This window comes from Podarcis erhardii, assembly GCF_964252035.2.
Source record: "Podarcis erhardii genome assembly, chromosome: 5".
In the NCBI taxonomy this organism is placed as follows: Eukaryota; Metazoa; Chordata; class Lepidosauria; order Squamata; family Lacertidae; genus Podarcis; species Podarcis erhardii.
This window is the reverse complement of record NC_138509.1, coordinates 52,818,997-52,833,947: the sequence shown is the minus strand read 5'-3', so window position 1 is coordinate 52,833,947 and position 14,951 is coordinate 52,818,997. Positions and strand designations below refer to the sequence as shown.

At 39.3% G+C, this 14,951-nt stretch overlaps 1 protein-coding gene across 2 annotated transcripts in view; it reads left to right on the top strand.

Moving 5' to 3' along the window:
* Positions 1-11,277, top strand: part of SHOC2 (SHOC2 leucine rich repeat scaffold protein) — a 50,309-nt gene extending 39,032 nt beyond the window's left edge. For both annotated transcript variants that reach the window (XM_081863083.1, XM_081863084.1), the window contains exons 5-9: positions 219-407; positions 3,564-3,686; positions 4,585-4,722; positions 5,506-5,623; positions 6,553-11,277. In XM_081863083.1, the coding sequence (XP_081719209.1) occupies positions 219-407; positions 3,564-3,686; positions 4,585-4,722; positions 5,506-5,623; positions 6,553-6,761 (777 nt within the window). In that variant the 3' untranslated portion in view covers positions 6,762-11,277. The remainder of the gene's footprint in view (positions 1-218; positions 408-3,563; positions 3,687-4,584; positions 4,723-5,505; positions 5,624-6,552) is intronic.
* The last annotated feature ends 3,674 nt before the right edge of the window (positions 11,278-14,951 follow it).

Sequence of the window (14,951 nt, the reverse complement as noted above, 5' to 3'; positions counted from 1 at the left end):
ACATTTCCATGTGCTTTAGTTCAGACTACTGGTATTTGTTTTTTTAAAAGCGTGAAGTTAACATTTTTGCAAAAATAACAGAAACCCATATGTTGTCACACTAAGATGGAGATTACCATAGGTAGCATGCAAGAGAAAAGAAAAATTCAAGTATGTTGGTGTTCAGAGTTCATGCAAGTTTGTATTTAGACCTGTGTGCTTCTATTTCGCTTCCCCAGGGTCTCTTATCCAGTCTTGTGAATCTGACTAGCCTCACTCTGGCAAGGAACTGTTTCCAGTCATATCCAGTGGGTGGCCCCTCACAGTTCTCTACCATCTACGCTCTCAATATGGAGCATAACCGCATCAATAAAATCCCTTTTGGAATTTTCTCCAGAGCAAAAGTGTTGAGTAAGCTGAACATGAAGGTGAGACATCGCTGACTATCAGGAACTGTTTTGCTTCCAGGCTTGCCAATGTTGCCAAACATTAAGTGCAGTTAAGTAAAGAGGTGCAAGATAACCAGGTATGCATGACAGTAGGGGATGAGTTGTCAGATATTAAGTATAAAACTGGAAAAAAGCCTTTGTTGATTTGATGCTTCTTTTTTCATATATCTGATGAGAATAGCATAAAATGAATAGAGCACAAACTTCTTTTCTAATGCAGATTTGAATATCTGTTCTTTAGAAGCTGGCAGAAGCCTTCCTTTCCCCCTACTGCTTTTGCAAAAGACAGAGAACTTCTGTTAAGCATAATCAGTGTTTAAAATTGACTGAGCCCAAGCAGGCAGCATGTTTATGTCTTTGCTCCTTTTTCTTCTAAAAAACAAATGCACGGGGAGGTAAACAGAGAAATGGGCCATTGCCGCATACTGGGTTGTCCCCAAAGCTGCACAGGTGGAGTTTGACTCACACAACACTTGCCCCTCATCTCTGCTCCCTGCCCCCTGGAATCTGTTCTAGACTGTCTTCCAATCCTCCGGAGTGAATTCTGAGAGTGCCTTGGGAGCTGGAGAGCAGGGACAAGTTCTTTAGTACAAACAGGAGCCTGTTGCACAAGCAGAATGGCACCACTGGATACAAACAAGTATCCATAAATTACTTGTAATTAAAAATTTGTTTCAAATGTTGGCAGTCTGAAAAAATGGAAGAGCTTGCTTCCATTGTTGCTGAAAGTTGTTGCTGAGGTGGTGAAATAGGTTGACTCAGATCATTGCATACTATAAATGTGGTTTTGGGTATTTGGAACAAGATGTTAAGGTGTTTCAAGCCTAGATCCATATAAGTAGACTGCTCACATTGTAGGAAACATTTTTGGTTATACTTGAATTGAATATTAAATTGCCAAAAGCAAATATTTTATTGTCAACTTCTTTGAAGTCTAGCTGAACTCCGTTGCAACACATAATTTCTTTCATTTAATAATGGTCTAAAACAGAGGATCTGAGTATTGCCAACTTTATTAAATGCTGCTGCTTGTAATGCAGGTGGTGAGTCTTTTACTTGCAGAGAACTGGCTCGTATATATAGATAAGTTGTACTTCCAGTTAACACAAATACTAGCCACAACCTGCTTTTTTAAACAGTGTATCATCTGGGCAAGGACAATACATACTTCAAATAATATACTGTTCTGATTTGAATTCAAATAATAAGCACAGTGTAGCAGTGCTTTAAACATTAATGAAAATGTAGACCTTGCATAAATATTGACTATTCTTTTGTATGACTTCCTAGCTATAATGCTTTAAAGAAATCCTATTTTCTTTATAAGTTATTGGTCTCTTATTAGGGTTTCCCAATAGTGCTATGATTTCCTTGATTGCAATATTATTCTAACTTGATATGTGAGAGAACAGCCTTGCTGTATATGAAATCTGTGTGTTTATTTTTAAGTAAAAAACCCAAACTTGGTGCACACGTATGTGTTCACATTCTGGAGAAAGGCAGTATATACCCTTCAAAAGATTTTTTATTTAAGATATTGGTAGGACATTGTTATGGAGGAGAGAGTAGCATCACATTTCTCTCTATGAAATGTCGATGTGGCCACCACGTGAAGCAGTCAACAAGCACTTACTCTGTATTGATCCTTCTACCAGCCGGTGTTGGGGAATTGCGTCAGGTGTCAGCTGTGGTGTAATGGAAACTATCTGGAAGGAAATCCATGAGAGTAGCTGGAGTAAATTGCACACATCTTTTATCAGTGGGAGAGGAGACATTGGTTGTGGGTGACTGGGTTTTGCCAGCATGTGCTATTTGCAAAGCCTCTCTGTCCAGCAATGGAGAAGGAAGGACTGTGCACCCTGTAGTCCCATCTTCCCTGGCCACCTTTAAAAACAAATTGCTTATTCAAATTCTAAATTATCTCCTTGTTTAGATGGGGATGATTTCATGCTGTGTTTACACACCAGATATGTAGCAGCAACCATTAGGTAAATGGAGCAGTCGTTCCACACCTGATTACCCCCTTAAACTATGGCTGTGTATGTTCTGTAAATACACAGTGTGAAGCTGTTCCTTGGGCTGTACTCTAGCTGGTTTTCAGCCAAATGAAGGTTAAGGTGAATCCATACAATTAGTAGCACTTTGCATCTTGGATCCCCTTTCTTATAATTTTATATAGATGTGTACAGCTGCATTGATTTTGCACACAGGTCCTGTAATGTAATGAATTTACATTACAGGATTTACATTACATTACAGAATTTACATTACATTTACATTACTGGACATGTTTAGCCTGGAGAAGAGGAGGTTAAGGGGTGATATGATAGCCATGTTCAAATATATAAAAGGATGTCACATAGAGGAGGGAGAAAGGTTGTTTTCTGCTGCTCCAGAGAAGCGGACACGGAGCAATGGATCCAAACTACAAGAAAGAAGATTCCACCTAAACATTAGGAAGAACTTCTTGACAGTAAGAGCTGTTCGACAGTGGAATTTGCTGCCAAGGAGTGTGGTAGAGTCTCCTTCTTTGGAGGTCTTTAAGCAGAGGCTTGACAACCATATGTCAGGAGTGCTCTGATGGTGTTTCCTGCTTGGCAGGGGGTTGGACTTGATGGCCCTTGTGGTCTCTTCCAACTCTATGATTCTATGATTCTATGAATTTGTCCTTGTCATGTTGACAGTTTAATATTTCTATCCTGCTTTTCTGGGAAAACAGTCAGTGGCTTATATTAAAAATAGTAAAATACAATTGGACAAGGTAAGTTAAAAGAGATCTGTAATGTAAAGATACCTTTTAAAAATATTAATAAACAGTTGTACAAAACTAAAAAGCTTTAAAACAGATGTGGCCAATTTGGTGCTTTTTCAGATGTTTTTGGACTGCAACTCCCATAATTCCTGGCTATTGGAAGACATATCTGGGGCTGATGCGTGTTAGTCCACAGTATTTGTAGGGGAACATGTTGACTGCCCCTGCTTTAAAAGTTTTAAAGCAGCAGATCAGTGGTATTTTTTATTAAAGTCAGAATCAAAGAGATCTTATTCCTCATGTACCCAATTAATGACCTTTTCAAGTAGTTGTCTTTTACTTTTTCAACCACATTCCTAAACCTTCTTCATATGAAATTACAGGACAATCAGCTGACGTCGCTTCCCTTGGACTTTGGGACATGGACCAGCATGGTAGAACTGAACTTAGCTACAAATCAACTCAACAAGATTCCTGAGGATGTGTCTGGACTTGTTTCCCTAGAGGTGAGTGGCATACACTGAGATCTTGTGAACTGCCCTGAGCTCTTGTGATGAAGGGAGGTATAGAAATCTAATTAATAATAATAATAATAATAATAATAATAATAATAATAATAATAATAATAATATAGTGGAATAGAAAACAGGTTTATGCAGAACTCACAAAAAGCTACACAGAAATTTTGTAAACATTTCCTGGGAAAGGTTGCTTTAATTCTCAGTACTGTTTCTTTTTCCTAAATGGTTGCTAAAATTATTCAGTCTTTGCTCTAACTAATTTTAGAACTGAAGATTAAACTACTTTATGTGTGTGTTGTTGGGTTGGGGTTTTTGTTTTGTTTTGCAAAACCTGCTAAACTGTCCTAATTAAAATAAACATTGACTGGAAAAAATGTGAAAGTATAGCTGTCGATGAGAGAGAGCTGTTTCATGATTCTCATTTGCTGGAGTCAGTGTGGCAGAGGTAGGGGACCTTTTTCAGCTTGAGTGGCCGTGTTCCCTTGTGCGCAACCTTTTCAGAGCCACATGCTAGCGATGAGTGGACCAGAGACAAAAGTTAATTCTACAGTAGGCGACGTTTGATCCACTCTGCAAAACTCTGATATTTCTACACACTCCTTTCTATCCATCTTAGAGGCGTTATCACAGTTGAAGGACACATTCCCACCAGGCAGAAGCACTCAGGGAGGATGCTAAGCAGAACTAGTGAGGAGTTTGGCATAGGCCAAGGGACACTTCCTCACCCCTGAAATATGGCATTTGTAGGCGAAATTAAGCCATCTCCAGCTTTTTAATTGAAGAACCCTTAGTTTACTGAAACCCTTAGTTTAAAGTAAACCCTTAGTTTACTTCGCCGATAACCTGCTGGTTTATTCAAAGTTCAACATACATCTTTCTTCAGGTTCTTGTCTTGTCGAACAACCTTCTAAGAAACCTTCCCCATGGCATTGGGAACCTGCGAAAGTTAAGAGAATTGGATCTAGAGGAAAACAAGCTGGAATCCTTGCCCAATGAAATAGCGTACCTTCGGGAACTTCAGGTACCTATCTGTACCACATAAAAACGGAACCTCTATCAATGGGTCTTTTTGCCTGATTTGGTATTAGGGGTGCCTCTTTGTACACACGTTTCACCAGTATGTGGCATTGCCATGTAAGGAGGGTGGATAATCTGGAGAAGTCATTGTGGGGAGATATTTTATAGAAGTGTCCCGGTTTCTGTGTATGGTAGATAACATTGCAGAGTGCTAAAACCTAAATTCTGGGTCATGACATGTTGCATGGGGTAACTGATGTGTTATGAGACCTTGAGGTCCTAGTGGATGGTTCGATCAAGACGTTGGCCTGGTGTGCAGCCATTGTGAACAAGACAAATTCCATGCTAGGCTTCTACTTCTCCACACAACACATAGTTAAACTATGGAACTCACTTCCACAGGAGGCAGTGATGAGCACAAACTTGGATGGGGATAAGGCTATCAATGGCTACCAGCTACTATGGCTATGCTCTGTCTCCATGGTTGGAGGCAGTAATGCTTCTGAATACCAGTTTCTGGAAACCACAGTGGGAACTGGTGGGGACAGTGTCCTTCTGCTTGGGTCCTGTATGCGAGTTTCTTACAGGCATTTGGTTGGCCACTGTGAGGACAGGATGCGGGATAAGGTGGGCCATTGGCCTGATCCAGCAGGCTTTTCTTACAACCCTATGGTTGCCGGGGAGGGGAAGGCTGTGATTCGAATGACTGGATAGTGTTACCCATCTTTGTTCTGGGTGATTGAAGATGGCATTAATTTGATGCTTACATATGCATATTTCTTCCCAGAGGTTGATCTTAACAAATAATCAGTTGAGCACCCTTCCCAGAGGAATTGGCCACCTCATCAATCTGACACATCTTGGACTGGGAGAGAATTTTCTTACACAACTTCCTGAGGAAATTGGTATGATATTTGTTTTACCCATACATAGAATGATGTGGTTTTGTTTTAGCTACCAGTAAAATGCTGGAGATGTAGTCTACTGGTGTTGATGATCTGCAGTATTTGCTATATTCCAGTTGTGTCCTGCTCACAGGATTGTCCCAGGGATGCTACACACTCTCTTAAAATGTGGGCAGAACTATATTTCTTGTAACATTTGGAAAGCACTAGGTAGATACTTTGCCAGTTTGGGGAGTCTCTTCTAGCATATCCCTCATCAGAAGACCTTTAGCATAATGAAGTCTCTTGAAGGTAGGAGTTAGGAGTTCAAGATTTTGTAGCTGGGAAGACAGTAAAGGAAGAAATAAGACAATTTTATTATCTACAATGGGCTTCAGTTGATGAGGGGAAGTCGCAATCTCTCAATTTCATACTGCTTTTCGTTTGGCATGCAAACAATAGAAAATGGCAGTAGATGAGAAATGCATCTTCAATTTAAGGCATCTGTTTGGATCCTGTGGAAAAACGGGTTGCCGTACTGTGATAACTGACAGAAGAACAAACTATTTATGTGTTGAGAATATCTTAATGAGAGCTTCTTTCTGGGTGGTGTGTGGAGTTCTGTTGGCACCCTCACGCTCATGGGAAGGCTTTTGATCTAGCAGATGTGTCTCGTGATGCAAGAGGAAGGGAGGGAGCTTTCATTGAGTGATCCTCTCCCCTGCACTCTCCCTCCAGAAATCTGCTCCAATCAGTTGTCTAATCCTTCAGAACAGCATAGAAGGTGATATGGAGTACTGCCATGGGGAGAGGGAATTAACAACAGCAGGCTCCCATCCTCCCTTTAGGCAGAAAGCCCTTCTATAAGTGCAAGGACACTAGTTGGGTCTAAATTAGTTTCAGCCAAGGGTGTTTTTAAGTGCTAATTATGGCAATTCTTGCTTTTGTAGGTACACTGGAGAATCTGGAAGAACTGTATCTAAATGACAACCCTCATCTGAACAGCCTCCCTTTTGAACTGGCCCTCTGCAGTAAATTGTCTATAATGAGCATTGAGAACTGCCCACTCAATACCCTTCCAGCTCAAATTGTTGCAGGTGGACCTTCCTTTATCATCCAGTTTCTCAAAATGCAGGGACCATATCGTTCCATGGTCTGATGGATATCTGCCCTAAAGATGTACAAAATATAAATTGCATTGAGGGTATCATTGTGTACATAATATTATCTAGGCCACATGGTGCCAGGGTTTGATAAAAGTCGGATTGTTCCATACACTGTACAAAATGCAAAGAGCATTACTGGTATTGCGTATGTGTGAATATATAATATAATATATAGGCTGTATATTATATTATATATAAAGCATAAATAATATAAAACAGGCAAATTCAAGACCATGTTTATGTGTTTCTGCTAATAGAGGAAGCATAGCCATTTAGATTTTTTTTTCTTTGTAAAGTGCTTGTCTAAGTTTTCTTTGCCGAATTTGATGGATGTCTGGGTAATTGGAGATACCAGTTCACTGAAAACAATGGCCAACTAATTGCTGAACAATTTAAGGGACAAAACATTTTTAGATGGAGCCCTCTTCCTATGGGAAAAACAAGCAACTTGATTACACAAACTTTTTTTTAATTATCATTCCCCTCTGTGCACATTCTCTGTGTCAAAAATCCTTTCGGGTGATTTGTCCTCTAGTTGGGGAGATTCTTTAACTTATTTTAAGATTTGAAACAAATGGTGTTGTATTTGTTTACAGTCAGAGTAAATCACTGGATTATTTTTATTTTTTATTATTGTTGTTGGATTTGCTCTGTTATACTCATATCTAAAATTTATATGCTTCTGCCGAGGGCTTCTTATTGTCTGATTTTATATTAAAACAAAAGCATAAGCAGGAAAAGATGCAGTTCAACAAAAGCTTGAATTTAGGCGTTTTTCAGTTTATCGTTTGTAAGCATATCTTATTTGATCCACTTATTTTACGGTTGGCCTCATCTGGTGCAAGCACCATATTCTGATACGTAAATTGACAGATATATTTGAAAACCCGCAACATTCTGTTAAGGTCTAGTAGTGCATTGACGAGGAATGAATATATATTACACCAGGCAAGTGTAAGAGCTCCCCCGGTCTTTGTACAATTAATGAATGTGTCTTTTAAAGCACTGCAGTATATGTAAGATTTATGGTTGGTTGACAGTGTTACTCTGGCTTTATATCTTGCCTTGCCTTGTACATCTTTCCATTGTTACGGAGCATCTGCATCCAAGCACAATATCTTCATGCTGTGCTGTTTTGCTGCTGAACTAAATGCACTTTTCCCTGCAGAAGTGGGACACTTGCTTCAAAGTAATCAGTTCAGTACCATGGTTTATTCTCTCAGCTTCATCCTATCAATCTCAGTATTAAAGACTGGTCTGTTTTAAAAGGACACCTTTTCATTTGTACTTAAAACTTGCTCTGTAAAAAAGAACAGTAAAGTGGTTCACATGCAGTTTTACTGTCATTTTCGTGGCTGTATGAAGGGCTAATAACGCTGCAGTGAAACAGACACTTGCCACTAGCACTTGCAGTGCCATTTCTAGTTTTTTTGTGCACTCATCTTGCATTCTGGGCAGTTGTTTTCAATGTCAGTTCACTACATTGGGTTTGCTTCTGAGATTGTGGAATTTAGAGAGTGCTGTGTCTTTTGAACCAGTTGTACGCACCACAGAAGCCAGAGGAATCTTTTTCATCTATTGAAGGTTTTGGAACTTTTATTTCTGGCACTAAGAGCCATTTAAGCAGTACAAACCAGAGATTATCACATATGCCTGTCCCATGTAAATAAGTAAGATGCACACTCCTGGCAGTATAATTAAGAATTACTTCTGAGTAAAGATGCTTAAGAGTGCTCTGCAAGTGTCAGAGGCTGTAGTGGGATTTGGATGTGCCTGAGTTCCTTTGGGTTGAGCCCATCATAACTTACTGCCTTGCTCTGTTTTCTTTGATATGAATTATAGCTTTTATTGATTGGTTTTCTCACTAGCGAGGGAGAATTTTTTTGAAAGAAAGGCAGGTAAGATACATAAAACCTTTAACGGGCTTAAGCTGGTAGCAAAAACTAGTCTAGATGTCACTGGATATACAAAGGAATATCTACTACAGTCTTCTGAAAAATAATAATCTAATGCTATTTCAGTTTAGATTTATAAAATTGTATAGCTTCAGCTGTGTGAAAGCCTATCCATTTGAGCATTAAGGTGTTAAAATATAAAGTGGTGGTTTAAAGGTGAAAGTCCACTTTATGCTGAAGCTGTAAACTTGTCCCAGTAACTCAGTCTGTGTCTTTTTATGCTGCCCATATGCACTTTTAGGGGGAGATAATCTTTTCTATAATCAATTGTCTGTACCTGTTACTTTTAAAGCCAGAGTTTAGCCATGTATTGAAAATTATTCCAGGCAAAATGAGAATAGTATCTCTGGAAGATTTTTCAGAATTTATGTAGGATAGGATGCTTCTAGTAGGTTGGGTTCTTCTGCCACTTTGTGGAGTTGTGGGTAGATGAAGTTGAACTGCATTTATGGAACTGGTAGTTTTGTCTGTAAATATATTAATACAATTGTTCATCTTGCAAGGATTATGTGACTGACTGTTTCTCTCTCTCTGAAAGATCACTTGCATGTTGGAAACTGGTTTTATTCATTCATTAAAACATTTTAAAAATGAACTATTTTTTTTTAAAAAAGGTGAATCAATTATACTTCAGTATCACATGTAAAGTGGAGTCAAAGTATAGTCTGTTAAGCACAGAATCTACAGGACTCCCGAATCCAAGTTTATGTTCCACAATCAGCACAGGATGCAAAAGGAATAAATTTAGACGGAGGTAGCAATAAATTCTGGGCTAAAAAGAAATCAGAAAATATTTTCATAATGCAGTTGATTGTCTTCTGAAATTTTGAATTTGATTTCTCATGATAGAAAGTTATTGTGTCCCAGAATATCTTTACTTTCCTTGGCAAAATGATGGATTCTAACCAATTAGGAAATGTCCACCTAAATCTAGCAAGGATGTATTAACTGGAATTTAAAAATTGAATCTGTGCCAATCAGAAATTTGGGGTAAATTCCGGGATTTGTGAGACTGAGAAGATACATATATCTAGATAGTTCTTTTTGGGATGTCTAGTAAGTGTGTCCCTTGCTCTTGTAACACTACACATTTAGTAGCTCTACTAAGTCAGTTCTACCTTTTTACGCGAAGCTTCAGAATTAGTGACAATCCTCTCAGGTCTCAAGCAGTTTTGATGAGTGTCAGTGCATATCCTCCCAAGTTCATCATGGAAACAACAGCAAATATATTTGGAGCATTCTTATTAGACTGTTCCCCATAGAATCATGTACATGGGTTTCCCAGTGCAAGAACAGATGCCATGTCCATCGAGGTCATCACCTTGGCTCCAATGCGGGTGCCACCATCAGTGCTGCTGTTCTTGTGTTGTTCTCTGGCAGCTGTATAGCAAAGGGATAAAACCTGTATGACTTTGATGTGATGCATATGGATGTCAATGTAGCCCTTGCTGTGCTTCGTTGGAGTAACCCTGTGCCTCTGTGTTAGAACAGAATTTTAATGGCAAGTAGGACGGAATTGCCTCATGTGCTGCTTTAGCGCAATGAGCACAAACCACCCTCTGCACTGCTGAAGAAACCCCTTAGATGGGCTGCAAAGTACACTTTGTACAGCTCTGCCACAGTTAAGGAAGTTACAAAAATCTAACCTCCACTTCTTAGGATTGAGTTGCAACACTGATTTGCAAAGGAGGAATAATTGGCATTGACTCTTTGGGAAACCAGTGTATATATCTTAGTATAATATTCATGTTACATTAATGGCAGTAAATTAATTTGGCTCCATAATTTGGCTTTAAATATCTTTACCCAACTTCCCTGGTGGGGGCTTTCTAATGTGTTTCCTGCTAAAATTTTGCAGTTTGCTTTTTGATGTTTCAGACTTCATTTACACAATTTATCTTGGCAAATATTTAAGCTTAGGAGGGATTCTAGCTCATTGAAATGTTTTTGTATAGTAGTACTAAGAAGAGAAAACTGTAGCTACTTATTGTCAAAATGGCAGGCGAAATTTAAAGTAGCATCTTTGACCTGGACAATTTTTGGAACGGGGGCATTGGGATGGTTTTGTATTCTTCACATATCAAAGGAATAATGCCTTCCTGATTATTCAAGAACCTGGATGCAGCAGAGCATTTGTATAGTCAATATTGCACTTCCATTGTATATTTAATCAGCATGTCAGAACTTGCTTTTAATTAGGTATACACTTGGCAGTAATTTGCACAACACACCAACTTTAAAAGGCACATGTAGGGCAATTACTAATGATAATATCTGCAAAAAAATCTGATGGCTTTTTTATTCTACAAAGATCTGAAGATTCTGTTTATTATTTCAGTGTTTAGGTCTTAAGCAGGACAGTGCAGGATTCTGCCTGTTAAATACAAGACCACACTAATTTGTGATTGAAAATGAAAGCGTGTAAAACGGTCTACAAAAACTGTACTTTCTGAATTATTGTAATGTTGATTGTTATGTCTATAAAAGATTGCCTTGCTTTTTTATAAGTCATTCTGTATCAATGTATCATTATAAATAGTATATTTGTAAATGAGCTGCCACTGAGTCTTTTGGGCATTTTCTAGTGGTAAAGTTTAATTTAACTTTGTCTGTAAATCTGTGCAGTATCGCAGATGATTGACATTTTGGATTGCCATTCTCTCTGTCCTTTTTCAAAGAGTTCGTCCCACCCATCCCTCCAGTATAAAATAAGGTTTATTGTATATTGATATTTATTACCAAATTTGCATGATAGTAACTGGTCTAAAAGCAAGCAAATGCAGTTGTGTAAAAATGCAGACCTTTATAAAGGAAATCTTGGTTAAAAAACCCCTTTACTTCCTTTTTGATCAGTAAGCCTTGAAAGTGTAAGCAATTCATTTGGTATTCAATACATTTGGTAATCAAAAAAACAAACAAACAAAAAACAATGGTTGACAAAGAATTTTGGTACATTTTATGTATCTTATATTGAAAAGATGGGAAATCACCTGAGGTCAATCATTTTTCTTGTAGTAGTTTCTCCACTTCTCATATGCATTATATCATTTCTGGTAGTTTGGATCCAGTCCATATACTACTAGCTCATGCTTTGCTTCCTGAAATACCTATAACTACAAAACAATTCAAATAATCACAAAAGTGCAACCCTAACCCTGTATAACTGGGAATCAAGCAAATTGGATTCAACAGGACTTCTGAATGCATGTGGGGAAGGATTCAACTGATGAGTCCCATCAACAGTAGCCCTGAGCAAGACCCTCTGCTTGTGGAATTGCCCCATCCCCCCAATTGCTCTTGTAGCTGACTGGCAGGTGGGGTCCAGGAGAACCCCCAGAGCATTACGTGTGGTAGGAGAGAAGGGATTGTTCCACATGGCAAGCCAAGATGCTTGCCGGAATGTTCAGAAGGTCAAGTGAGAATGTTGCAGAACAAAGGGCTTCAACATGATTATCCATGCCAGGAACAGAATATGCAGTTAAGTTCTCCTTTTGTGTTTCCTCTATCAAAAACACAACAAAATGCCTTGCCACTTTCGAGAGTTTCTGTGCTGCTTTAAATATTGCCCAAATGGTTTTTTTTTCTTCCTATAACCACTTTTAAGATGAGAGCCCAGCTTATTTCTGATCTTTACACTTGCTGAGGTGTAAAGCCAGCCGACAGTGCCTGCTATTAATAGCATTGTCTTGTCTTTGCTGCTGTTTCCCTGTGCTGGTCTGACCTCCTTGGTGGCCTTTTGCAAATCTATTCTGTCAGTTTCCTCATTGGTATATAATAAGGATAATGCAGGGTTGCTGTGAGGATTTATTAAAGCTTATCAAGGACTGGAAAGATGAGTGCTACATGGAAAGGAGTTATATAAATGGAAAATAATCCTATTATGGAATTATGATTCGGATTAAAACTATCAATGAAAAATCACGCACAGCAGTGATTTATTTTTTATGATTAAATTAGTTACAAATTACATTATTCTGATCTGTCTTCTGCATTCATTTAATATGGGGAGCTGGAGAAAGTTGAGAAAAAGCAACATCAGGTTCTTGTTTCCAGAAGCCCAAGGCATTGTAAAGTATCATTACTCTTAGCGGCATGTTTCAATGACTGTTCTTTTCTTGTGCCTACAGCTGCTTGTTGCTCAGGCAAACTGATCATCTGATCAGCTATGTCTGTTTTGCAAACCTTAAGGTGAATTGAACAGCTCTTCTGTGTGATAATCTGGCTATTATGATCGAATCTGGGTGATTTATAGGCACACTTTTTATTTTGCATAATTCCCTGTTGAAGTCTGTTTGCGTAGCTATTGGATGAGAAGGTAGAACTTAAGGTACAGATGTTCCTACTATACATCTCTAAAGATAGTCCCTGTTAGGGCCACTTTACAATGATTCCCCCCCTCCCCGAATATCAATTCCATGTAGTTTCATATACAGCATACAATGTGATAAATGCACACGTGTCTATCTTATCATGTGTGTTTCATGTGGAAGGTAAAGGTAAAGGAACCCCTGACCATTAGGTCCAGTCATGGCCAACTCGGGTTGCGGCACTCATCTCGCTTTATTGGCTGAGGGAGCCGGCATACAGCTTCCGGGTCAGCATGACTAAGCCACTTCTGGTGAACCAGAGCAGTGCACGGAAACGCCGTTTACCTTCCCACCGGAGCGGTACCTATTCACCTACTTGCACTTTGACGTGCTTTCGAACTGCTAGGTGGGCAGGAGCTGGGACCGAGCAACGGGAGCTCACCCTGTAGCGGGGATTCAGACCGTCAACCTTCTGATCAGCAAGTCCTAGGCTCTGTGGTTTAACCCACAGCGCCACCCGCAGTTGCCATCCAGTGGGTTCTTATTGCATCCATCTCATATGTATATCCTCCTGAGTTTTGTCATGTATGCTTTCAGGCCATATTCTGACCTCAAGGCTACAGTGTACTTCAACCACTCTCCCTAACAAATGATCTCTGCACCACCAGCCAAGCACTATGTGGGTTGCTGCCATTTCATTATCAGTCGCCATATTTCTGGTCGGCCAGCATCCCTGATAGGTGTGCGCATGAGCTTGGGGACTCACTGCAATATGGCAATGATTCAGCTGTAAATCGCTGAACATATTTATAGCCAGAGCTTAAATTGCTTGCAATGTGGAGGCAAGTTTCTTGGGTATTTTTCCGGGTAAAATAACACCTGAACTGAAAAGTGGCAGTAGCGGACAGATACCCCACAAAAGCAGAGATCCACTGACAAAGCAGTTTCTGCCACTCTGTGATCAGGTAAGACAATGTAGTCAAGCACAGCTGTTCAAATTAAAACACAGGCAACCAAAGAAAGAGGCATGTTTTCTGTTTTCATAAGGCTACACCAAAAGACCACATTGAGCAGATGTGGGTTCCTTGCAATTGCTTTCTTCCGTAGCTGCCACCCTTACTAAACGTAGCAGCCATGCATTTATCTGGTATGTTCCCCGCTCATCAATTTGCATTCCTGAATGTGTGATTAAAAAGCAAAAACAGACCTATTCCATGTTTCAATATATTAAGACAGAAAACCATTTTCAAACATCTTTGGTAGTACAGTATTTGAAAATACCAATGTAATGATTGGTAGAAAAATTTCAGAACTCATTTTTTTAAAATAAAGAGCTCTGGTCCAATCTTGTTTAAGCCCTAATTCACTATTGTAAGTAACAGTCTCCCAGTGTTATATATATATATATATATATATATATTTGCTTTCGTAGATTTTCACGGGTACAGGAATGCAGGTTTTGGTGTCCTCGGGTGTCTTCCCGTGTAAAAGTTGGGGTGTCTAGGCGACGTTTCGACGAGGTCTCACTCGTCATCTTCAGGCTGGTGCTTTCGGCTTCTTGTTACTGGAACAGAGCAGGATCTCAGTGTTTGAGTTCCTATAAATACTGTAGAGGGGGTGTGGTGTATAGCCTCCAATGTTCTGGGCAGAGAGGAAGTTCCCAGGCTAGTGTGCCTTTTCTTCTTTTGTTCCTTAATTACTTGAGAGATATCTTGAGTGATTTCTTGAGTGATATCCTGAGTACCACTTAGGTGGGTCATTAGGTGTGGATTAGTTGTTAAAGTCTTTGTGTCTTGACCTCTTGAACTTTGTGAAGAGTTTTCCTGAGAAGATGGCTGTACTGTACTTAGTTGTGCTCTGGCTTGGCTTCGTGTATAGGGGCGAGCTGTGGTTTTGTGGCTTGTGTCAGCCAGATCTGTGT